This window comes from Neodiprion fabricii, chromosome 2, assembly GCF_021155785.1.
Source record: "Neodiprion fabricii isolate iyNeoFabr1 chromosome 2, iyNeoFabr1.1, whole genome shotgun sequence".
Classification (NCBI taxonomy): Eukaryota; Metazoa; Arthropoda; class Insecta; order Hymenoptera; family Diprionidae; genus Neodiprion; species Neodiprion fabricii.
This window is the reverse complement of record NC_060240.1, coordinates 37,882,993-37,909,394: the sequence shown is the minus strand read 5'-3', so window position 1 is coordinate 37,909,394 and position 26,402 is coordinate 37,882,993. Positions and strand designations below refer to the sequence as shown.

The 26,402-nt window shown below is 37.6% G+C and overlaps 1 protein-coding gene across 14 annotated transcripts in view; it reads right to left on the bottom strand.

Moving 5' to 3' along the window:
• Positions 1 to 260: 260 nt before the first annotated feature.
• The window catches only part of LOC124175972 (histone deacetylase 4), a 105,545-nt gene continuing 79,403 nt past the window's right edge, over positions 261 to 26,402 (bottom strand). For 9 of the 14 annotated variants that reach the window (XM_046556686.1, XM_046556688.1, XM_046556691.1 and 6 more), the window contains 14 exons: positions 20,302 to 20,406; positions 12,242 to 12,373; positions 11,712 to 11,794; positions 10,260 to 10,369; positions 9,017 to 9,154; positions 7,510 to 7,607; positions 6,845 to 6,982; positions 6,332 to 6,602; positions 5,541 to 5,978; positions 5,012 to 5,281; positions 4,553 to 4,899; positions 3,741 to 4,295; positions 3,509 to 3,648; positions 261 to 3,396 (listed from right to left, as the gene is read on the bottom strand). In XM_046556686.1, coding sequence (XP_046412642.1) covers positions 3,333 to 3,396; positions 3,509 to 3,648; positions 3,741 to 4,295; positions 4,553 to 4,899; positions 5,012 to 5,281; positions 5,541 to 5,978; positions 6,332 to 6,602; positions 6,845 to 6,982; positions 7,510 to 7,607; positions 9,017 to 9,154; positions 10,260 to 10,369; positions 11,712 to 11,794; positions 12,242 to 12,373; positions 20,302 to 20,406 — 2,889 coding nt within the window. In that variant the 3' untranslated portion in view covers positions 261 to 3,332. Of the gene's footprint in view, positions 3,397 to 3,504; positions 3,649 to 3,740; positions 4,296 to 4,552; positions 4,900 to 5,011; positions 5,282 to 5,540; positions 5,979 to 6,331; positions 6,603 to 6,844; positions 6,983 to 7,509; positions 7,608 to 9,016; positions 9,155 to 10,259; positions 10,370 to 11,711; positions 11,795 to 12,241; positions 12,374 to 20,301; positions 20,407 to 26,402 lie in introns of all 14 variants that reach the window. The other 5 variants (XM_046556693.1, XM_046556687.1, XM_046556689.1 and 2 more) reach the window with 5 other exon arrangements.

Genomic DNA, 26,402 nt, shown 5'->3' with positions numbered 1-26,402 from the left:
AAAAACAATCCATTACCAGTATCCCGCTCATAAATCCTTTCCACTATTTCTAAACCATGTAATTTCAGGACTACATGTATAGTTGCGAAATTTTTCACGTTTAGAATTATATTAACAGGAATATGATTGATAAAGTGTTTACACGCCTAATTATACTTGATGATTTTTTTAATCATTTATCATACGCATCTTGTAAATTTTGCACATGACTTAGCGCGTTGGTTGGCGTTGATATCTCCTTACCACCGATAAGCATAGTATTGAATAACACAATGATTATATTTTTATTTAAAATTAATTTAAGAAGTACATTTATATACATAAAAAATTTAGGACTGTTACAATGAAGGTAAGTAATAATGGATATTACTTCGTGCATATGCAATATTAATAATATAGATTTGTGTAACTTATCATCTATTCTCATGATACCTATTTTATTACCCCTAATTTGTATCAATTTATTATGAATGATACCGGAATGTCAAAAGTTTATTTGTTTGAACCAAACTTGATCATTAACTTGCTGGCAAACTTACAACTTGGCATTGAACAAAATCAACAACGTCTCGAATATGATTGTTCGAAACACGAAACTTTCCAATCGTCATTTAAATTCATAGGCCCAAAGATGGATACCATAGCTTAATCAACTCGTGATAAAGTATATATGTATACACTTTTTAAATCACATTTTAGTACGCAAGTTTTCAGATTTTGTACAGCAATGATTGCCGTGAATATTATAGTTACGCGACAACATTGAGTAAAATATTTTAAATGGTTTCGCACTAAACTAAATGAATTAATCAAATAATCGATTCTAAATTATAAATAATTAAATATCATCTATATCTAATTTATCACCTAAAATATAGTATAGAGCAGTTTTACACCTAATCAATATTACATTTAAATAGACGTGCTTATGATTTTAAAACTTAATCATGCATTATGTTCATAGTACGTAAATTATACACAGAGTAGGCTGGGCTCACACTTACAATATACAACGAGTAATTTTTATTCATTTTTCTTTTATCAGTAATTTTTGGGCAACATGTAACGGACACTTGAGATTCGTGTGATAAAACATTATCTATAGTTTAATAATATATAGATATACAATATGCATATAGTTTATATGTTTGTATCACGGAGTAGGTAAGAAGGAGACACACTCAAGCAGCGCTCGGCTCAAAAGCTGGTCCAGTTTTTGGGACAACGTAAGAGGGAATTGTCAGAGTGCAATTTAACGTATAGCGCTCGCCCCCCTTCCCCTTATGGATCTTACGATTCGCAGTTTGCCACCTTTATCTCGGATTTAATGTCAGTTGAGGTTGGAAAAGCAATTACTCGGTTTTCACTGGTTTATCACTCGCTTCAAATGCGTATTTTACGAATTTACGAAGTATGTTTATAGCATGGAGGTTTATAATTTGCGATCGCCGCCCTTCTTTTTTATTACATTTTATAACGAAAATGTCACCTTTTTCCGCAAGAGACGCTTATATCACATTCAGACAATTCTTCTTACGTTTCCTCAAAACTGGGGACAAGTTTTATCGCTGAGTCTTATCTACTTCCTACTACCGTGTGGTTTGTATATAGAATATTCTTTTAATTGTTTGTCAAGTTGTGTGTGTTGTACATATTTGTATATGTATATCTAATTAAATTCGTTTAATAATAAATTTTATATATTTTCCTTATCTTCGTAAAATGCACGACACAAAAATAAATGCTTGTACTTAAATTACATTTTCTTCCATCCTCATACTCTCACTTAACTTTAGTTCCACTAACTTTTTACAAAATATCACAAAAATCGCACCAGCCTTTGTTTGTAGCAGAAAACCAAATTAGCTAAAGAATCACCCCTAAAAAATTATTCTCCTACTTCAACCGTCTCTTCTATCAATTTTAAATTGTATTATGCTTGTTACGCAAAAACTATTTCTCTAAAATCTATACATAATACATCAAATAATGCGATAAAAACTTTAGTGTTATTTTTGTATATATATACTTTAAGCAAGCGAATGCTGTACAAGGATAGAAAAAAAATTAAATTGTTCATTCTTCTCGAATAAAGCACATTTGATAAGCGCTAGTGACCAGCACAACGCATTTAAGAAAATCCCAGCAACGATTGCAAAGGAAAAAAAATTAAACTAACATTACTGTCTTTTATAAATTTATGCATGTTCTTCGCAGACTGAACTTATGCATACATTTATTTCTTATATTATTTCATAACTACAATAATTCGATATTCAAGAATACAAACATCAAAAGACTGGGGTTTTATCTGTATACATCCCGTCCACAGTTGTTACTAAAATTGTGTTTCTATAATCAGTGTATAACGTGGTGAAAATTTATTCGATCATATTGAACTCCATTATTGGTCCATGAATTTGAATTATTTCTAAGCGAAATTATATTTCAAAAAACGTTCGTTGTCTGCTAGCAAGACACTAATTCAACATTTTTTATCCGAATAAAAATATTGATTCGTTTTTATAGAATACTTTTCGAGCAATTGGAAAGTCATCAAACTATGGCGGTTTAATTTTGTTATTGATCAATATGGACTGCAAGTAACTTTTTCAAGATCAAAGAACATCACTATAGAATAATTTTCTACGCCCATTTTTAATACTTAAGATAATAATTACAAATGATTCCATCATTTCCACGCAAGTTACGACTAATAATGAAACGAATCAAATAGGATTAACGAAACATTGCGATAAGTACCATAGTCACTTGATTTTTTCACACTCTCAGCCGTCTCAGAATATCTTTCAACCGCAAGTTCTGTTATGGTATGCAACTCCCAACTCTGCCGTGAATAAATTGTTCTACCTAATAGGACATTCATACATATTCATTGCGTATGCATGTAACTGCATCGAGCAGAAAATCTCATATTACCACAAAATAGTACACTTCTCAACAACATAACAAATATTTATTCATACCTAGGCTATCTAACACCGTGCAATCGAACGAATCCGTAGCTCAGCCACGTTCTTCTATCAACTTTAGAGACAAGCTACCAAAACGCTTGTCTTATGATTTACTTCATGCACGTACTTTCATCTAGGTTTCCTTTAATATTTCAATAACTTAAAGTTTCACATTGAAACAGCCGATACCTTTGATAAACCCTGCATTCCGCCCAAGGAACGATTCATCGTTACTTGTACATTTGCATGAAGATACTTTGACGGATTTGAAGACAAGGCAATAGCGTACCATGGCTCGGTAACGAACCCGCTATTATTCAGTTATTCATAACTCCTTGGTTTGTGTCGATACCGGTTTCACTTAGCTTCATCCTGCTCCATTGGTTCTTCGGAGACCTCGCGGGAATGTTCTGGTGTAGTCCTGTACAAAATGAGAAGAAAATAATGTAGTAATTGATACTTCGATTACTGCTACGTATTCTCAATTAAGAGTGCAATGTTAACTATCTTATTAAGATGGCTTCTATACCTACGTGAGATTGGTCGGCTGCTGCATAGAAAGAGAGGCCATTGCGGAAACTGTGTCGGTTTCGTCACGCTCTTTTTGACTTGACTCAATCACACTCATCCCCACCGTGTGTGCGGCCAATTTGACACACGGCCAATGCGACATCTATGATCGTACATGAAAAAAGAAAGATATTGCTAACATCATCCAATACATTAGACGTAAAGATATTGTAATCTTTAATCAACTGAACGCACTTGAATTGCTATGGTCTTTTGCAATGTGTCAATAGCGTTTTGGCACGGCGCTCGTGTCAATTCCTCTTCACGAAGCGGCGTCGGTTCATCACCAAGTAGGGCTCTGACGCATTCCTGTGCAGAGTCGCATATAGCAGCTAAATCATAGCCTCCCTCGAGAGCCAGTACAACTTTTCCATCAGCTAAGGTTAGCAGTTCTTGCGTCATTCTTCCAAAGCACGCAGGGCTAACTTTGTACCCTCCTAAGGGTGCGGCATGACCTATAGCTGCGTCAAAACCCGCCGAGACAATGACTATATCAGGATCAAAGTCCTTGGCAATAGGCATTACAACAGTACGAAACGCAGCCAAGTACTCGGCATCCCCCATCGGTGGGTTTAAGCCACCAGACCAGGCTATGTTGACATTGCAGCCAAGTCCTTCACCTACACCGCATTCTGTGGGACCTCCTGTTCCTGGGAAGAAATTACCCTCATCGTGTCTGTGAATAGACATGTACAAAACACGAGGGTCATCGTAGAACATTTGCTGGGTTCCGTTTCCGTGGTGAACATCCTTGAAAACGTAGAAAGAATAGGGTTCAAAATAGAGTTGGACAAATTCTTGATTCTAAATAATTAACGTAAAGTTTGTCCAACACATTAAATAATGAAGCAACGAACATATTTTACAGGGTAACTATAGCTGGAAGAACTCGTTTTATCTAGGCAGCTTGAACAATACACTTATCAATCTGATTAATGCCTCTTTTCCATTCATCCCCTTGATTGAGTGATATAACCATTGGTAATTGAGTACTAGAAGATCCTTACCCAATCTAAGATCAATATTTTCCGCGTGTCAAGCTTTTGTTGTAGTAATCTCGTCGCGATGGCTACGGAATTGAAGAAGCAGAATCCCATAGCCTGATTTGTCTCAGCGTGATGACCAGGTGGTCTGACAACTGCGAAACCATTCTTAATATCGCCCATTGCAGTTTTAAATGCTAAGTCCACAACACATCCGACAGCCATACGTGCCGCTGGAGCTGTGTGAAATTCATTCCACGTTGTGTCTGAATCAACTCCTACACCGCCGCATGGAAGTCGGACAAAACTCTTAATTGGTAATTGAGAGAGCTTCGACATATCGAGTTTCTGCCTATTCAGCGGATTTGTACCTTTAAAAGACAAGAAAATTGTCGTCAATATTGGATCGAATAAGTAAACGGATAATTTTGACAAAATAGCGTATACCTCATATTGCGAATGTAAAGTATAGTAAAAACGTACCAAATAAAAGCGCATGCGCTTCACTGTGGCAAGTTTGTATTTCCTCAAGGGTGGCCTTGCGCGATCGAACGCGATCGCAACGTTGTAACAATGCTGTTTCTGAAAGTCTAGCCCATACACTTTGCAATCGTCCACCGTGCTCAGGATGACCCCTGACTGTTTCGCCGCAAACACAAGCGTGCTTCAGCATCAGCGGGTCGTAGGCAAGACCTGTAGTCGGCCGATGTGGTGATCCCCGAGCAAAGACATCTCCCCCAGCACCCTGAGGCCCTTCACGCAACCCAATTTTCACGTTATTAATCGAAATCACTCCTTGAATGTGTGACAAACACTGTCTGCCGTATACTCTTGCTAAAGGTAGTGACACTTCTTCCATCTAGATCTAATGTCATGCAAATACTTCATTTTACGGGGAGGGGAAAAAATACGACGGTGTAGCGAAAAAGAAAATTATCATATCGTCTTAAATTTCTCTCCCAAATAATATCACTTGTAAATGATTATTTCCTTCCTTCGGCAATATACATACCTAAATGCACCAACGGACTAGAAAGCGCTCTTGACAAGGGCCTCGCTGAGTGTGAAGATCGGCTTCCCGCATAAGCCGGAGATTCATTAACTTGAAGAGTATGGCGCATCATTAAGTCTCGTTGCTGTTGTAAGAACTGTTCTCTTTCCCTTTGCTGTTTCGAAATTTCACTTTCCTCTGACAAATCTTTCTTGCCAGTTAGATCTATAACTTCGGATTCCTCACTCTCCGGTGCTTCGTCAAGCTGGTTCGATTGACCTCTGGATCCGACTCGGGTTAGGACGGTTTGACGAATCTGCTGTTTTAAAAAAATATGAGCTTGTTGTTGGTCATGAAGTTGTTTCTCCGCAAGGTACTCTTCATAGTGATTTGGTGGTGCTATTATTCCACCTTGAAGCATCGGATGCCCAAGTGGCAAGGGAGCCGATTGAGTCCTACCTATTTGTTAAGAAAAAAATTATTCGTTAGAAATCGTATCAATGTCAAGAACATACCCTGTTTCAGAAAAAATTCTTGCATGCGCAAAATCAGAGAAAATTTCATACATGAATTATATATAACGAATAACAAAAGAAGAGAAAAAAAAAAACGTTAAATCAGATGGTTGCATAAGTTGAGAAAATCCATTCACTTTGTAATGTCTAAACTGTATAGGTAAAAAGGGTGCACCCAATGTTTCTCTGGTCTTCACAGCTTTGAAAGCATATCGAAAAAATATCAAAGGTATGCTTCCTACATTTTCTGAAACAAGGTAGGGGGAATAAAATTGTACAAACAAAAGGAAAACATACTACCTAAAGGCCGGTGACCAGCCTTATGCAGTCTTGCGTGTGCTACTTGAGTATCTGTTATAGGTGCTCCGTGATAAACCTGATGTTGACGATTTTGTTCATGATTTTGTATCTGCTTGTGAATATACGTGGGTTCACCTTCGATTACGGTCAACGATGGATAGAAGGGCAAGGTACCAGGCAACATCTGTCCAGTCAATGGCATACCAAGACGAGCAGTGAACGCTGCCCGTACTTCCGCTTCTGAGACTGGTGCCAATTTTGTCGCACTCTAAATGAATCGATATAATTAACTAATGTCAGGAGAGAGATTCCGCTACGCCAATTTCATTATCCAGAGGTTTCCTCTCCTGTTTGATCTACTGTAATCATTTTGCACCCTCTTCGTACACGTCGCATACTACATGCCAAATCAAACCTTCGGTGACTCGATGATATTACAGGTTTAATCATGCATTAATATATACGAATGAATAAAAAAAATATGGTTGAAAAATGCGAAGCGTAACTTACTGCTGAGCTGGATGGAACATGAGGTCTGCCCAATGATATGTTAGGCATGGACGGTGAACTGAATAAGGAAAGGTCCGATAAACTTCCCTGTTGACTACTACTTGTCAACGGACCACCGTAAGCTGGGTTTTCGCCCTCCTAAGAAGAATACATTTATGAATAAAGCTTATTCTTCCGTTGCGAAATTACCCGTAACATTTGAAAATTATTGTGTATACAGAGAAAATAAGTCTATTCTGATATAACGTACATAACAATAAATACAAGTCACTTTATTTGAAGATTTCTATTTTTGACGCAACGCGTTATCTTGATCAAGAGCAAAAAGCCGATTAGATACCAGACTAATTAAGTACTTGGCCGGAAAAAAAACGAATATATAAATACCAATATCCTTATCTTGATTCATTTGATACCTGGGCCGGGATACGTTGGAATTAAAGATATAACATATTTTCAAATAAACTGTCTAAGAATTTGCTAAGAATACCACTACATGATGCATATTCACGTACAAATTGCCATACGGCCACGTCGGCAGAAAAAATGACGAATCCACGATTCTTGGAAAAAAGAATTTTAGCTCATATGTATAAAACTCAGCACACTTCAATATGAATATGAATTTTTGAATACTTGAAGCTTTTAACTAATGATGTACGTACCTCTTGTATTGGAGTATTGCTGCCTGCGGTAGGACTTGCCTGCGAGTTGTTTACTGTCGGTGGTGAATTAGGCCCGGATTCAGGATTGCTACCAGAATCTAAAAGATAAAGACTCATTTACTTAGTGCCTTCAATTACCCGAAGTTATACTAATAATATCTCATTGTGATTATAGTATATGTATGATTCACGTATCGACGATGATTTTACTCCATCACTTAATATTAAGTGGATGATATAGTCAATGAGAATTTATACAGATTTATTTCAAATACTTGATATAAGATCATTCGTTGTTTCCGTAAATGATACCGGGCAAGTTGACTCAAATGTATATATATATACCTTGAACTTAAGCTGTAGGTCAACAATTATTCACAGTTGATTTTGGAGGTGTGAAATCGTGTATGATCTTTGATGCGTAACAGAAAAAAAAAAGAATGAATAAATGTGTATAACAATTTTTATCCTCACTTTGAAATTAAACTTGAAAAACTGTAAATCTACAAATTGTTAATTTTTTCTGTTTGCTTTTTTTCATGCGGTTACTAGACACTAACAAAATCATGACAACATCCAATTAATCGAAAACGAATGCAACAAAATTAATAAAACATATTAATAATATTCTTAGTCAGGGTAATTATAACTATGAATATTATATCGTATCATTACAATGAGTCACTTAATTCTGTACACACCACGTGTACATTTAGTATACACACTCATTGTAATAGCGGTAATATCACTGCACCGCACCTGAAATTTCCATAAAAATAACGAAATGCAGATGATAAAATGAAAAAAAAAAAAAATTAACAAAAAACCCTTTCGGCGAAAATTTGTGTACAGGAATAATTTGACGGTAGAATTAAGATTAGATGGCATAACGTAACTACAATAGTAAGATTATGAAAAAAAGTTACCACTCCGTTTGCGTGGTTCTGCCAAAGCAATTTATCAACCTTGCGAGAGGAAGAGAAGAGAAATACGTAAACTTTCTTGACGCTTGACGGAGCATCTTAATATAGCTATTACGCCATATAATTGTGCAATGTTTGTGTGCCAATAAAAGGAATTAATGATACGGCAGTTTTGTGAAAAAGTATACGTACATGATTGTGCATGATACGGGAGGTTTCTTTTCGCGAATATATCTCTTCGATACATCAAAACTTTGACTGAAACTTGAACTGAAAATTTTCTAACGAGGATGAACAGGACAATAAATAACGAGGCTCGATATTTTTCACCGTTTGTTCTGTGTATTCTTCTACCGTATACGACTCTTCGACATGCGGCTAGAAGTTCGTGTTTGATGCCGAATAATACTTCTTAGGTTTATTATTCTACTATCGAGGAAAAAGAGATGCAGGATCTTATGAAATTACTTTTCTTCGTGGAGAATATTACGGACAAGCGAATGTGCGAAATGATATTATTCCTCTCCTCCGATATTATCAACTTTTTCCCAGACAGTAGCCGTAGACAAGGGTGTCAAACGTACTTGCTAAGAGGGATTTCCGCTTGAGATGGGACAGGAGGCGATCCTTACGCCGGGTCAGCGGTGAATTTCTTGGCGCAGCCATGTTCCTTTCCATGACACGTTGCTTAAGTCGCAGCTTGAGCAGGTTTGGCTCCGAGGCTGGCGAGGGCCAAGCCAATCAATCAGCCAGGGTTAGTCATCATACCATAACGATTTACATTACTAAACTGTCTAACAACCACGCTCATTCGACAAACTAAATTTTTTCTCAAATAACATCAATTAAAGAAAATCAATCGCATTCTCTGTGACTTCGTACACGTAGTTATGTACAACAGCTGCACATAGCCATGTCCGTATGCAAGGTGTGCTTCGTTAAATATTGACAAATACCTCAAATTTTCAACCAAAGATTAATAAAATATTATATTTCAGTATTCGTACAAAGTGTGTGACAAGCGTGAATTATATTCAACAAACATTACGAAAGCTTGAACGAAAGATATGTAGGCAACACCGTCAAGGTATACATAAGAATCTTGTATCAAATGTATACTCAAAATGTTTTTCCGAAGCACGAATTTAAACGCAACGTATGAAAATGTTCAGTTTAAACAAATTTACTCCAATCGCAAGTGATCAAATATAAAGGGATTCATTTTTTCTGTCTTCCGATTATCGTTTGGTTTATTTATTTATCGTTTGTATAGATAAATATAGATTTTGCCTGTAACATCTCTACGTAATCCAGACAGACACTGTTACTCGTTAATGTAGTATTACAGATAAATAATACAATTAACGAATTTGTTATCATGAATTGTCAAGCGGTGTAACATACAGCATGGCTATGTGTAAGGGATTTAAAACTCGAGTATAAGAAAGTAATCAAATAATAAATATTAAAGCACAAAGTCACAAGCAAACTCAAAACAAACATACTTTTATTGGAAATAAAAAATAAAAAAAAAAAAAACAAACCAACAACATAAGTAAAATAACATCAAGGACGACGATCAAGGCTGTGTACACAGTGATTTTTATTGTCATAACTCAAGAGACAAAGACCAATGCTTTAAATAAAACTGACGTTGTATTTATTTTTGCAAATGTTCCAATTTCATATTCGTACAGGAGCCGATAAAAGGGTTCCAATGGTGAATATATAAATTTTGACAATACGAATCCATGCTTTAGTAGGCACTCTCTACTAATCCACAGATAATATAATAATACCTTAACAGTTGACGTAATAAAGACCTACCTGTTTTCCGTAACGGGAAATCATCGCCAAATTTCTCTTGCAACATTTGCGGCATTCTGTAGGGATGCGAAGCGTTTGTAGTGCTCGACGATTCCGATTGGGGCTGCAACCTTTTCCAAAACAATGAAACAATCATTCGACAGTGTTCGAAAATTCTTTCGGTTGGAAGAAAAAAAAAATGGAAAGAATAAATTCTGGTGTAAATTACTAAAAATTGCTGAATAATTGAGAAAAGAAAAAAAGAATTTTTTTTTTTTGGTACAAAAATAAGAATTTCGCAAGGGACGGTAGAGAGGATCGTTCAAAACTATTTTCATACATCGTATTACACATGTGGTAACGAGGACTTCGCGTACAACGAGCTGACAACGCGATTTCGTTGTCAAAGAGGAAATCCGTGGAAGCGGACGATCTCTATACATACATCGCTTTTATTTCTGCATTCTATTTTCGAATAAACCAATGCGGGCAGTCTGCCAGACGTTAACCTCTTTTGTGGGGGTTCCGGATGGCATAGCCTCGGCAATATTAAACCCGGTTGGAATAAGAGTCTAAAAATGATAAAAATATGCCCCGCGAACCCGCAACTCCTACGACTCGCAGCTTTGAGCGATGCGATGCGATGCAGTCTGCCCTTCTTTCGCTTAATTAATAACGATACCGTTTCGTCGTAGAAAAGAACGTCAAAGATTTGCCTCGGAAAATAAAAATCCTTTTCTCTTTAATCTCTTCAACTTTATTGAAGTTAACGAATCTGAGGTTCGGAGGAAGAGATTTCAAAGCCGAAGACAAAAGTTGTGTCGTAACGGTACCTACTTATGGATGTAATATATTCAAAATTGCAGTCTACCGCCTAGACATATTTTCGTACATATTACACACACACACACACACACGGTTGTATGCATTTAAATATTAGAAAAAATCTGTCAATCAATCGCAGATGCGACTGTACGCCGTGCCGATGAACACGTAGGCCAGCATCGGTCACACACTTGACCATAACTAAACTGGTCAAATTACATATTCCATACACCCGATGATTCCTCGCCTATAATAACCTCAGGTACACGCATGCATAACCGATAAGTTCTACCATATATATATATATATATAACTATAAGCGCAATATAAAATATTCAGCAAAGTATGCCAAATAAATGGTCGGAAGAGATATCGATACACGGTATTCCACGAATGAAAGAGCTTCGAAACGGTGAACCTCCGGTTCTTTCGATTTCCGCGTAATCGGCGTACGCGTGCGGTTCAAAAATAGAATTTCGAGAGAAAAAAAGGAAAGAAAAAAAATATATATACGGAGAGAAAGAGAGAGAGAGAGAGAGAGTGGGATCCAACCGAAACGACTTCTATGTACGCGATTTGTCGCGTTATCATCATCCACATTTCTGTTGGATGTTAAACGCGTGTCGCCGTCTTCGTCGTCTTACTCACCAGCTTCTGTATCCGGGTGTGCCTGGAACTGCGCCATTTGCAGCGGCTGCAGCTTCTCTTTGTTTCTTGTTCACGATGAAACTCTGTAAGTGAGGAAAAAATGAAAACTGCAGTTTGGAATGCGGTGGCTCCGTACGCAAGTTATATATATATATACATATATATATACATATATAACTACACAGCAGGAAATTCCTATCAAAATTCTTCGTTTCGTATACCCATATATACATATTTTATACATATTTACAAGCTCTGTGCTCCGTTTTCATTTTCATTTTTTTATTTATTTTCTTTTATTTTTACATTAGTCTTTTAATCCCTCCGCGGAGTGTATATTATAATCAATGAAATAATTGATGGAGGAAAAAAGCGAAGAATTTTTCTTTCACCTTATCCGTATAGAATTCGAAGACATCGTTGAATATCACCTTCCGAATTGAACGGTAAACGGTACACTCAATTCCCACCGCAACTTTTTGCACAATAATGTAAAGTATACGTATAAAAAAATAACATGGCATGTTTACCTGCAGCCGCTGCTTGACCTCAGTCGACGCTATGGCGCTATGGTCATGCTTGTCCTTTTTCCTCAGAGCTTCCAGCCTCTCCTTTTCCCTCTTCTCCCGTTGCTCCTCGAGCTGTTTTTGCTGCTCCCAAAGCTGTACGAGGAAAAAAAAGAAACCACAGAAAATTGAAACCATTCTTATTGCACATTTTTCCATTCCTCGTCAAATGTGTCGCGAGGTGTGTAATCAATTGTATTGGTATAAAAACAGAGATCACATTTCATTAAAAATAACGCGAAAATAAAAGGAAAAGATAATCAATAACACATATACGTATCATGAGATACCAGTTGTGCGATTGTGGAAAAAGTGTAATTATCGTTGTCGTATATATTTTTATGTATATACATATACATATACACGCGTTATCGACGAATCATTAAAATCATCGTACATGCGATGTCGTCATGAGCAGGTCTATAATTAGCACATCTACCGTTTAAACCTGCCATGCAGGAGTAAGAGGCAACAGCTCGGTATAGCAGCTACAGCGAGACACAGCTGTTTAACACACCGACATCGGATCGACTGGTAATTTTCCATCAAGGCATTATGTATGAGCAATACGTATTTACGTATATTACACGTAGGTGGATATGTATGATAATATAATAAGAGAGATTCGACAGGCCGTTCTAGTCAACGCGCGCGTTTTTATATCTTACGGCGTGTACATGGGGCATTCCATGAAATCGCGATAAGGATTTTACGCCGATGTCTCGGATTGGTTTTAGAATTTTTTTTTTTTTTGGTACAAAAGTACGTGACGAGAAAACGCAACCACAAAGTTTTTGGACCCTGCGTATCTGAAGTATGATTTAAAAAAATGGAGAAAAAACAATCTCACCTTCTAAAATCTGGCAAAAAAAGAAAAACAGAAAAATCTTGTAAAATATAACAAACTTTTTCACACCTATTAGAATATGGAGGATTTCATAACTCCGAAAGATGAATAAGAAAATGGAATAAAAGATGAATAAATGTTATTGTTATTGGATTGCATTTTTGACATAAGGATGAACATTGAAGCTTTTTATAACATCTCTCTAAATGTTCGTTCTTATGTCGAAAATGCAATCCGACAATAATAATTTTTATACATTTTTTGTTAATTTTTCCTCTCGTGTTAAGAAATCTCCATCTTCTGATATGTGTCAAAAATCTTGTTACATTTCATAAGATTTCTTTCAAATTTTACAACGTCAGCTTTTTTTGCTCCAGTTTTTAAATCCTCCTTCAGATACGCTGGTTTAAAAAATTCTTTAAAAAAAATTGGTAGATTCCGTATTTCGTCACGTACGTATGTACATTCGTACAAAAAATCACAGAGCCAATCTGAGACATCCGCGTAGAATCTTGATCGGGATGTCATTGAACGCCCCATATACAAACGTATAACGTATATCTGCAGTGGCGTAAGTTTCGTTAATTAATAATTAGCCAAAACATCGTCCTACGTACATAAATTTTCTTACGCGCGCGTGTGTTTTACACATACACATACATACGTACATACATATATATATAGTCTGCAGTATCACGATGCTCGGCGTCACGTAATAATAAAACTGGTTGGTATATTAGTCAGCAGAGTCTCCCTTGCTCTATCCGGTTTCTTCACTCACTTTTCGCGGTAAATTTACTCCGAATTACTCATCGTGACGGAAAATTCTCACAACAACCCGTGTGGTCAGGCCTGTAAAAGTGAGGCCGGTGTGTTTTCGATGCAAGAAAGTTATATTACGACATTTTTAAACCGTCAACGTTGCAAAGGTTGGTGTTAGCACAGCCTGCCAAATTCCCCGGCACGAATCATTAGCATTGCAAATCGAGCGAGCATATCTCTCACCGTTACGATTTCTAATTGAGCGTGGAAAATAAAACAACCTGGCATATATTATAATATTACATGTACCGTGTGTATGTATGTATACAGATATATATATATTATACACATACATTGCGTAGAAATATAGTAACGAAGACGGCTTATACACGGAATATTTGAAATCTTCCTATCGGCTCATTTTTTGTCTCCTCTCAGTATACATGATAATATACATCAGGGCGTTTAAATGATTTCTATTCTTTCAATCTTCGCAACAAGTTCAAAAGTTTCATTCGGGTATCTTAATATTTAACGTCAAGAGGCTACGCGTCGCAGTTTTCTATTTTTCATAAGAACGACACGGGAAAAAATGGTATTTCTTCCTTCTAATATTTACAACAAGTCTGTGAGTTTCCTGTACGTCGCATCGTTATCTGTTTCTAAAAATCAGAAGGAACAAAAACCATTTATTCCGTGTTATCCTTACGGCGAGTAGAAAAGTGCGACGTGCAACCTCTTAAATGTTAATATTAAAAGCTCAAATTTTTACACCCCTATTTTTATACCTAAATGAAACTTTCGAACCTGTTTCCAACATACACGCCAGCATACATCCACGTAGGTCCAATATCATATCAATCAAACGTGCAGAATGTCCTCCGTAGTTGTCCGCGTAATCTTCCCGCGATTGTAACAAGGTGGCCGAGTACGTACACAGATACAATAAATATACGTATACGTTATAAATATATACATACACGTATAAGTCATAGATTGTCGATCGGCAGAATTGCGCGCGTTTTGCCTCCGGGCAATTCTCAACGAGTCAATGGCCCCCTGTGCCATGCAACGAGAGAGAGAGAGAGAGAGAGAGAGAGAGAGAGAGAGAGAGGGAGAGAGACCCTCTTCTATAAATACGGTGAAAGTTTATACATACTTCCATACACGCTGCTTGCTTATAGGGTCGAATTCTTCTCTGTGTTCGAGCAAATCGCAAATTTGCGACCACACACACACACACACACACACACACACACACACACACACACACACACGGTATCCATGCACACGTGTCGGAGATACGCAATCAATACATACATGAATACATACGATTATATTACAATATCTCCTTGACTTCTCGTTCTATTTTCTATTTCTTCTCAATTTTACACCCGTACCTCTAGGCTATATTTATATTTTAATATAGATAGTAATTTATTTCACGGTGAGAATGTTACATAGAATTTATGACTAATGAATTCACGAGCATTCAACACATGCGTACACTTATATATATATAATATTATACTTTCGCGGAGTGTTCGCCAATTTTGAGTCTCGCGGCGCGTTGAAATTGGCCGAATTCATGTGAGTTTGGCGGTGGTGGTGGTGGTGGTGTGGGGGGGGGGGGGGGGGGGGGATACACGCGTAATATACAGAGCTGCGTTATATATTTATGTAGGTTACGGGTACAGAAATAGATCGCGTATGGTTATAATAATAAAGTAGGGTTTAACCGTTGATTACCGAGCGACAGGGGAAAACGAAAGAGCCACGCGTGCTTCCCGTGTTTTGTGTGATTTGCTGATTCCCCGACCGTCCGTAGGTCGAACTGAAATAACAATTATTACTCGGCCGTCCGGAGAGTTATTGGTTCGCACGTTTTCCCAGCTCGCAGCTAAATATATCTTGCCAAATTCGCAAAGACCGCGCGCTACGACTCAAATATGCCTGATACACGACGTTGTGCGCGAAAAGACAGATGTCGCGAAATTGTAACGCGTGTTAATTCTACCATTAATATGCGAAAATACAGACTGGCGAAAAATATTATCAATTAATTAGAATGCCGAAAATCTCAAGGATTTAATTTATACCATGCGCTTTCCGATACCTGTAATACGTATAATAATACGTGAAATAATCATTTTTTCACTAACATTATACGACGCGCACACGTCTTGCGATAGAATAATGTGTATATGACGCACGATTTAAACTTGTAAATAATCGTGCACGTATATGCATGTAGGTGTATAACTAAGGTGCGTACGAATGCATATGTATGGGTATACAACCTGTAAGTGTGTAATAATGACCGAGCCAGCTATCGCGTAATTGTGGAACGTAATTTTGAAATTGATTACACCGCGTTGAGTTGGCAAACGCAAATATGCAAACACGACTCGTACCAGATACTCAATCAAAGTTGCAGCACTCGAGTCTGCAGCTTGCTTCAGCAAATCGCGGATGCATCCTGCAAAATTACATACGGCCAATTTTAACCGCGATTTCGCTCAAGACCGACCAACGACGGCTACACCGTGATGACTGTACACCGAATTGAATATTGCGTAAGATTAATAAAAGTCTATAATAAGTTCTCAAAGCCGAGGGGATCGACGTAATTTCAATAGTAGGAGAGAACGTGTGAAAGAAAATAAAAGAAGAAAAAAAAACCATGCTGTCGTGGAAGTTTTATCATATTTTTATATGAAAATTGGTGCGTAATTTTTTTTTTCTTTGCTTTTGTTTTCGCACACATCAGTGTAATCGCGACGAAGCCGCGAACAACGGTGTTAAACGTATACGGTATATACTGATACGAACACCTGTGGAGGTCGAAGTCCGATACGGAAGTATAACGATAATGATAATTATAATGACAACAACAATAATAATAATAATAATAATGCAAAAATCATAGGTAAGGCGTTTCGAACGAAACACCGGACGGTAAAATCGTTTGTTTATTCAGTTGAGCACGCGAATATTGAACCATGGCAGAGCGCGAATAACTGATGGATATAGATAAGATAAGATCGACCTCAGCCCTCAGGTTAAAGTCGTGACCGACTTTCGGAGTAATAAGATTTACCGAAGGTAACGTTACAACGGATCTTAAAGCGAACTCTGCACGCGGGGTAAAAGAACAAGAAAAAGGAAATGGAAAAGCACCACCTGCATATAATACGTATAGATGCATCAAGACTTGAAGCGGATGAGCGATGCGAATTGAGGCGTAACGTTGCAATGTCGGCGCGTACGAAAATAAATTTCATATTACAATGGAAACTAGCCTTTGCCAAGAGAATTATACATAAATTACCGCATTATCAATCGCATCCCGCTGACTGTATAGTGTACGTAATATGGATGTCCGCCAATTTGTCAGTGGCTAACTCATTATAACCACCGGTTCCATTTTCTGATTCGTCTACATGTATTTATATATATAGATACATATACAATTTTGGCGAAAATGTTTCCCAAATAGAATTCCCCGACTTCTCTGATTTTTAACGCAAAAAATTCATAATTCCCTGACGTTTTCCCACAAAACTTGGGTAAAAAAAACACACACACACACACACACATATTATTGCTTCGTTTCACACGATTAATTAGAAATCGAACGATACCATTTCCGAAAGTTAGCTTTACTGGATATACGAAGCGTGGCTGACGTTTGAAAACAATTTGTAAAAAAAAAAGTACGTTTTTCCCTGTGCTCCGTTATAATTCCCTTACGTTTCCCGATGGATGAAATTCCCTGACCATTTGTTCCCGGTTTCTCCGGTCCGTCGCCACCCTGATACGTATTGAATAATACACTGATTAGAATGCCGGGAAATACGGCATCAGACACACGGTTAGATTACATTTTCACGAACGACGTCAGTGCACGGTATCTTAACCGATTTTATCAAGTGTTTGGATAAATTGAATAACAAGCCGAACGATAATCTGCAAATATGTCTAATACAATCTCTTTTCCGTCTACAGTTATCCCAATTATACATCGACCAAAATTTCACAAAATTTTCCTTACACCCTTTTCCACAATTCCGTGTATCAATTCGACCTCCCTCCTTTACCTCTCTCACACTCTCTCCCTCTCTCTCTCTCTCTCTCTCTCTCTATAACTTCGACATATCGAATAAAATCGCGTTTTTGCGATGACGTAACGCCGCACCCTTTGACGTCAAGCGTTTCCGGTTACGTGCGACACGCGCCTGCGGGTTCCGTCAGCTATTGACACGTCTGACTGATTAAGATTGCGAGGCGAAAAACGAGGTAACGCACGTGTCTCTCCTACATTCGCCGTACAGACTCGTACAACGGGGCATGGCTGACTCTCTTCTGATATCCCTCGACTAAATACGAACCTAACGACAAGCGGTATAGGTATAAGGATATAGATTATAAGAGTCGCGGTCACCGCATTGATTTTAATGGCAGGCGAGGAAGGCTCCTCGAGAATTTTAACCATCCGTCTGTCGCTGCGCTCCACGAACTACACCCGCCATTTTACAACGAATTTTCGTTAAATTATAACAAAGATAAATATCCAATCATATACAATATACATATATGTATTACATTATACGTCGCGTGAAAGAATGAGTTTCTTGACCCGTCTCTTTTTATAAGCATATACAGCGATTCGTCTCGGAATGAAATCCCCGACGAATGTCATATTTAAAGAATATCGTGCATTATACGTGTAAATATAAATATAAATACACGTATGGACGACGACGAGAACGCGACGCTTAGGTTGGGTTAGATTTTTGTAAACTTGCGGTCGATGTCTAATTCCCCGTTCCATCGACGAAGGAATTAATAATAGACCATAGGCTTTTTTAAATCGAGACCCGAGGCCCGGAAGACTAATGACCGATGATGGATACGTATAGGATATAAAGAGAGAGAAGAAGAAGAAGAGGAGTTGCCGGTGTTTCGCGTTTTATTATACGCCCAGGGCGGTGGTTTTATACCAACACACACGTTTCGCCATAGATCGAATAGGTTCAAAGTCTCGCGGGCTGCATGGTCTATAAATACTTGATGTTCGAGTAAAAGCATACCGGTTGACCGCGATTCGCTAACTTCCGCTACGGGGGTCAGACGTGCCCGGAATCGAAAACTGCAGGATCTCAACATTTCGGCACCGAATTTTTTCCAATAATTATCACCACCCAATTCCCGTTCTCTTTGAACGACGAGTTTTGTGTAAAAATGATGAAAACACGAGCTAACTTTCCGCTCTTAAGAAAATCAAGAATTTGGTTTAACAATTACGTTATATCGTAGCCGAAATGTTATTTGCGAATTATAATTCACGTGTCAAAAAAAAGTGGGAAAAATTTACTCAAATTGTTGTAGAATAATCAAACGTGAAGTTTAACCAGCATCGTTATTCATCTCATTCCGAAATAGTCCTATTTTTAATTATGTCGCTGCGGACGAGTTTTCCTTGTTTATTCACGTCGTTTTTTCACATCAGAAAAATTTATCACCGTACAATATGTTTAGTAATTATGAATGACGAGTTAACAATAACTCTGATTTATAAATTTATTGACAATAAAACTTGAAAAACAAAATCTTGTCGATCGGATACAGGCGTGGAAGAAAAATAATCGTGCGACACAATTATTCACGCTCGAAACTCAGTAACGATCGAAAAAGTGACGCAAGTGTCTATTTCTTGAAAAAAAAAAAAATTGACAAAAAGTGACTAATCGTAAGAAATATGACCGACCACGACTATGAAGCCACTTAACAAAGTCAACTTCAACTTACGATCGAGGCAATTAGCTACACTTGCGGTATTCGTTAAAAAAAAGTTTCAAGAGTCGTTATTTACGCTGCAGCGTATTGTAGAATCTATAAATCGTTAGTACGCACGCCAAAGTCTCCGTACCGCGTAAATTTGCTTTAGATGCGGGTAGAGAAAAGACGAGAAGAAAATCCAGAGAAATCTATGAATCCGCGACTTCTCCCCGGGCAGAATCCCAACGAGAACCAAAGAACGACGCGACACAAAAGAACCGTACGACAAAAGCGAGATACCAAAGCGATGTTATTTTTAGATTGGTAAATAAAAAAGTTAACAAGTCTTCAAAGGTCGCTCGTTGACTCATTCTTTGCGAGTGTGGTAATAATAATATTATTTCACGACAAAAATCGTTCACTGCCTCAGATTCGCAATTTCTTACTTCTCATTTCTTATAATAAATAACCGACGATGTTCGTATTATCAATATTATTATTATTATCATACAAATACGCGGATCTACGTGTATTGTACGGTACGTGAAATTCTTGTTAAAATGTTGCAATTTGCCTCGTACGCGTTAATTGTAAACTTGTTAACAACGACTGTAAATTCGTACTTTTTTCTTACCCTAAGTTGGTGCATTTGCTGCTCGTGGAGTTGGGCCAGCTGACGTTCCTGAGCGTGATACTGTTGCCGTAGGATCTGCTGCTGGAGCTGATGATGCTGCTGTAGCTGGAAAAAAACCCAGACACCTCAAGGGCAAGTTCGAACAATTACAACTGCAGTTTGACGCGGATTGAAAACGTGAAAATCGATCTGCGTTTAACCGCGATTGATTGAAAATAGCGAGAAGAGTTGAGTTGCTTTTTCTTTTTTTTTTTTTATACATACATCTCGCAACTCCAAGTAAGACGCCAGTGGGATAAAAATACGGCCAATAGTTTTTATCTCATTGCGGGTAAATTTGGCAAAATTGTCTTCACCTCAGATCAATTTTAAACGATCTATGATAGGTGTAACGTAGTCGTTGGAAGTAGATCATTATTGTATTATTATCAAACAGACGATTATATCATTCTCGATTCAATAATCGAAAATTTATAAAAAAATTGATTTCAACAGTTGCATAATGAGACGTGCCATGCAACGAGTATCAAGAAGCTCTTCCTACGGACGCGTGTCAACTAGAAGAAGAGGACATTTATATACCGACTGACTGACTGAACGCTGTCGCTGCACTCGCAATATCACGTATAACGTTTAGTGCACGTGGTGGCTTGCAGGCCACGGGATGTGTCCAATTGGTAAAATCATTTTTTTACCCACGTGGATCAGGGACTGGATTCGCCCACACACTTCCCTTGCTGGAAGGAAAATATGCAGGAGGGAATCGCATGGAGTTTAGAAACCGGCTACGTACGAAAGCGGACGAAAATATATATTATTAAAAAGTCAAGAGTCTAGAATTTTTATTACTTCAAGTTTCAGCCGAATTCTTTCTGTACTTCAATTTTTATGACCTACTTGCGGCAGTTTTATTTTATATAAAAGACGACAAGTGGATATGTCTAACCGTGATATGAAGGAAAGAAAATTTTATATGATATTATTTGTGCATAATGATTCGACAAATAAATTACGAGAAATCCTCGTGTCGTATCGTCCGCTACGAGAATATATATAACGTTTAAGATAATATCATATATTCACATGTACGCCAAGTTACGGTAATTCGAATTCCGAGCAAGACCAGAACTTCCTTCGCCAACTAGAGAATAATTTCCTTGAATTCTAACTCACAATTATTGTTTAGTCGACAACGTTAGTTCGCAAAAAAATACAATTTAGTATAAATCAGCAGCGTAATAACGTGCTCGTTTTTATCCTTCCTCCGTTTCATTGGTTGAGTATTTTGTTACAACAAATTTTTTTCTACTATCTTTTATAATGCAAATTCAGCAAAACATACGACCGGTAAAAGAGAAAAACTATTCAAGATGTCGTTTGCATGAATAATTGTAAACAGCGTACGTCTTAGGTGGACATGTAATAATAGCTCGAATTCCGAGGAATGGATTTCCTTTCGTCGAGATAAAACTCGGTCGATCGACCGACATGACGATGAAGACGGGAATAGTTTGACGATTTGCGATCGTCATCTATAGCTTATAGTTACACTTGTAGTGAGTAAAATAAAAAAAATATATATATATTTGTACAACACGATACAATTCATGGAAAATAGGAAAGTACACCGTCGATGTGTAAATTCTATAAATATCCGTCGTGACGAATCGCCAGCGGGTTAAACAGACGTTCTATGTATATATATATATATATATATATATATATATATATACATATTATACTGTGTAAAGAATGCGATTTCATCGATCGAGTATCAGTTGGATACGGCAAAAAAAAAATGTATGCACGTAGATACTCTAATAATAAGACTGCATAAAACGTGCAAAAGTTATTGCAGAAGTGAAGTGACGCGGAGCCTTGACAACAGCGGCCATGACTCGCATCGTTTTTTTTGTCAATTCGTACAGCGAACAATTGTGTCGCGTATACAATGCGTTGTCTGCAGGCACGTATTGCACGGTTTGAAAATGTCAAAAAATTGGCAAATCACGTAGAGAATAATAAAATAACCCGCGAAATAATTCAATACCCAATATTGTTAACCCCTCTGCTCGCGGTTAATTTATCGCGAGACGTAAATGAGAAAATATGTTTCGTAGGAAATTCCGTATGGTGGTAATTGTGACACATGATTTCGCGGTGTTGAAATCGTTTATTTCCGCCTGAATCGCGCCACAGTCTCAAAAACTGTCATAACCTGTCGTTTGTACGGAAATTTTTGTTAACGAAAAACGCGAAATTTGAGGAATAAAAAGTAAGAAAAAAAAATTAAGACAAAGTTAAATTTCTTCGCGGTTACTGCGAATCGGCGTTAAACAAAAAAAAATAAAATAAATAAATAAGACCGATTTCTATTCACGCGTAAACCGCGTAATCCGGCTTGTCGCTAACGAGATGAATATTTCGGATTACCCAAAACCGCAAACGGTTTTCGCCCAGCTTCACCCTGTAAATCCAGAATCCGTTGGCTCCTGCGGGAATAGCTGGCGTGGTTTTTTAACCAGAGCGACACTGCTGGCGGTTGGATTGGGCGGCTACTTTTTTCTCGCGAAAAAAATCAATTTCGCCGATAACGGAAGGCGGTTTTTCTACGCGTTGAGAAGATACTTTCCCCACGATTCGACCGCGGCTGACGACGCGTCGAAAGAAACCATAACGAGCCCCCTTATGAAAAATCACTCCAGGTGAAAGAAAGAAAAAAAAAAAAGAAAAAAAAGAAAAAAGTATCACGCGTGACGAGCTGAACCTGGTAGCCAGAATCAGCAGCCAAACGATCAAAGCATTCGTTCGAAATCGAGATAGCGAAGATAGAAAATGAAAATTTTGTCAAATACCTGGGACCCCGAATACTTTTACAAAATTACGAGGGTAAAACGGAACCGCATTTTTCTATTTCCAAAAAATGACGCACGTTTGCCTGCTGAATCTGGCTCGTGCTGGATTCAACTTCGTTCTTGCTTGACGGTTGATTGAGTTTCAAGAAAAAAAAAAAGAAACAAACAAAGGTAACAAATAAATCAAATTCGCCTCCCATGATCGATCAGCACCTCGTACAACGGAGTCGAGGTCTGCCCGGTCTGTCTCGGAAATCGAAAAACCGGAGTCCGAGCATCCTGCGGTCACTTTTTGTGCGCCAAGTGTTTGGCCAGATACTGCGAGGTGCGTCGAACGAAATCGCCACCTTGTCCGATGTGCAGAGCCCCCTTGAGTTCCGTAACCCTCGCCTCGGATGCGGTAAAAAAAAAAAAAAAAACTCATCCCCGTTCATCCCTCGTCATTACATATTAATTTCACCCTGCGACTTTAATCGATTTTTACAACACCGGCCCTGATATAGGCAACGTGAGTTTCGTTAACCCTTCGTTTTCCAACGCATAAGAATTCGTCTACAGGTATTTTGTAACCACTCGAAAGCGAAAAAAAAAAAAAAAAAACAACAACACAAACACCTCCCCAACCATTTGGGTACTTGTTTCGAGGTTTCTGTCCGATATTCCAACAATCGGATTGAGAAAATATTTAGTAAATAAATGTTTGATTTGTTTTTTTTTTTTTTTCATCATGTACGTATGTACCTACCTACGATATTTATAACAATTAAACATAATCGAGTATAATTTTAAATGTCTGTAATTTAAGGTTTTGTCAACTACTGTCTAACCTTGCAGGCGGGCATCGAAGGTCGGGAACTTCCGGTCTTTACGGAATTAGACGTCGCCGGTTTAATCGGGGATTGGGTTCAAGATTACGACGAACGGCATCGTAACGCGGATCGGGATGATAATCCGGTGGACGCGGATTATAGGAACGGACGCGATGCTGAATCCCGAAACTTTTCCCGGGAATTCGCGAGCTGGTGGGATGGACATTTTTCCTACAGAAATTTCATCCTATGGATATTCGTGGTTCTCGCATTGATCGCGGCAAAGTTTCAGGTTATTTTTTTTTATTTCCACGCGCGATAAAAAAAAAAAAAAAACCATACACCGATAAAGCGCGGAAAAGAAAAAATTATTTTCTACTCCACTGTGTTTCTTAAATTTCATTTTTTATTTTCACCTCGTCACGATTTATATTCCCTGACGTGCGTGTCTGCATACTTCAAGCGTATTGCTTCGAATTCACAGAAATCATTTACTTTCTCGATGAAATTAGAATAAAAAAAAAAAAAAAAATACCCGACGATCAATCTGTTCCAGGTACTTCCTTGGGGCGAATGGATCGTATACGGATCTACGTTGGACTTTGTAATGGCATTGGCCATAATGCCGGCAATTTACATTTGGTGTATGTATCGAGTGCGAGCCTGGACGATAAGATACGAATGAATCCGTATAAACCTCTCACGGTCAACAGGCGCAATATATATAACATTGTACATTATATAGACGTACAATACGCTTCGAAACGTAGAGTTTCTTTTTATCCTTATTTTTATTTATTTTATTTATTTCCTCACGCACGTTTTTTGTACCACGTTACGACTCGTCAAAGCTATCTTCTCTTTATTCACTCTTTGTACATCTTATTTTTACCTCCTTCAAGAATCAAGATTTTAATCCTAGGGATATTTGATTAGACCGTTTATTCGCTCGATTATAATAAGACGTGCGTAAAAATAAATTACATCGAAATTTTATAGCATTGAATTTAATTATACCTAAAATAACGTTGCTACCATGCGTATACGAGGACAACGCGACGCGACCATAACGCGTACGACATTACGCGTCATGTTATACATAAATATGCGGACACTCGACGTTGCGAAACTTGCAAGAGCTTCGTATTATTCACTATGTGTGTATAAACATTTTTAGATACCGTATAAATATTCGATATGTAAATTTAACGACGTTTCGTTGTTATAATCATCGACGAGGGACAGGAAAAATTTATAGATAGGTAAAAACATGTATAATTAAAAAAGCAAAGAGACGAGAAGGGAATATTTGTTTTGAAAACCGACATCGAGCCGATTCGTTAAACAAGTCTGTATAATAAAAATTGCGAAACTGCCAGTGATAATATCTCTAGAATATATAGTTATTTATATCGTACAATGCCGCGAGCACGTGCGGCCAACGATTGCAAAATCCGCGGACGTGTCTAAAGTTTGCGAAATTTCTTGATTACCTTCTAAAAACGCCTCGTTATTAAACAGGTATAATTTAGTCATAACGGTATCGACTCTCGCGTAACGTAAAAACGTACAACACGTCGTGCAAAAAATGAAATAAAAAAATCAAGACATTGCAAGAAAGAAAAAAACCCTGTTAATTTACTTCCGGAAATTGAAAAGCATAACGGATAAAACCCGAAAAATAATCACTGACGAGTACCTGTCGTAAAAGATTATTGGAAAGAGTGACGCGAACGATTCGTAGAAAATTGATGATTTTCCATGAGTATTTTTGTTTTTTCTCAGGAGGAATCCGGTATATTATTTATATATTATAAGATTCGTATTTACATACGTATTATATTCGTACGCGCAAAGATGAGAATTCTCTGTTCGAGTAAACATCGCACGCATTACGGACGAGAAATTGTTTGTAATCGTTATTTCGCGCGTCGATACTGCCCGGGCAAATTTGTGTCCGACCTAAACAGTGGCTAAAAAACTGTACATCAATTATTCGACAAACACGCGAATAAGCGATAAGAATTTATTTATATAATATATAAATGTATCCTGTTTCCATGCAACACGTGTGTGTGTGTATGTGTGTGTGTATAAAATACACATATATTATATATATATATATATATATATATATATCCAGAGCTATATTATATTCAGGGTCAGATTAGTACGGAAATAACCGGCGAGCTGACACGCAGCAGCTTATCGAACGATGCTGGTACGCATTATCGAAATTCTTTATATAACTATAAAACTGTTAATAACAACGAAACGGAGTAAATTCCACGCGGTCAATTATAATTAAATACTACGTCTCGAGTATTTCATTCCGATGCACAATATTCGTATAATTTGATTGAGAGTCGTAATCAGCTGCAGCTTGTTTCGATAAGATACGAGAAAATATGCACGCGTACGATTGTCGCGCGTTACA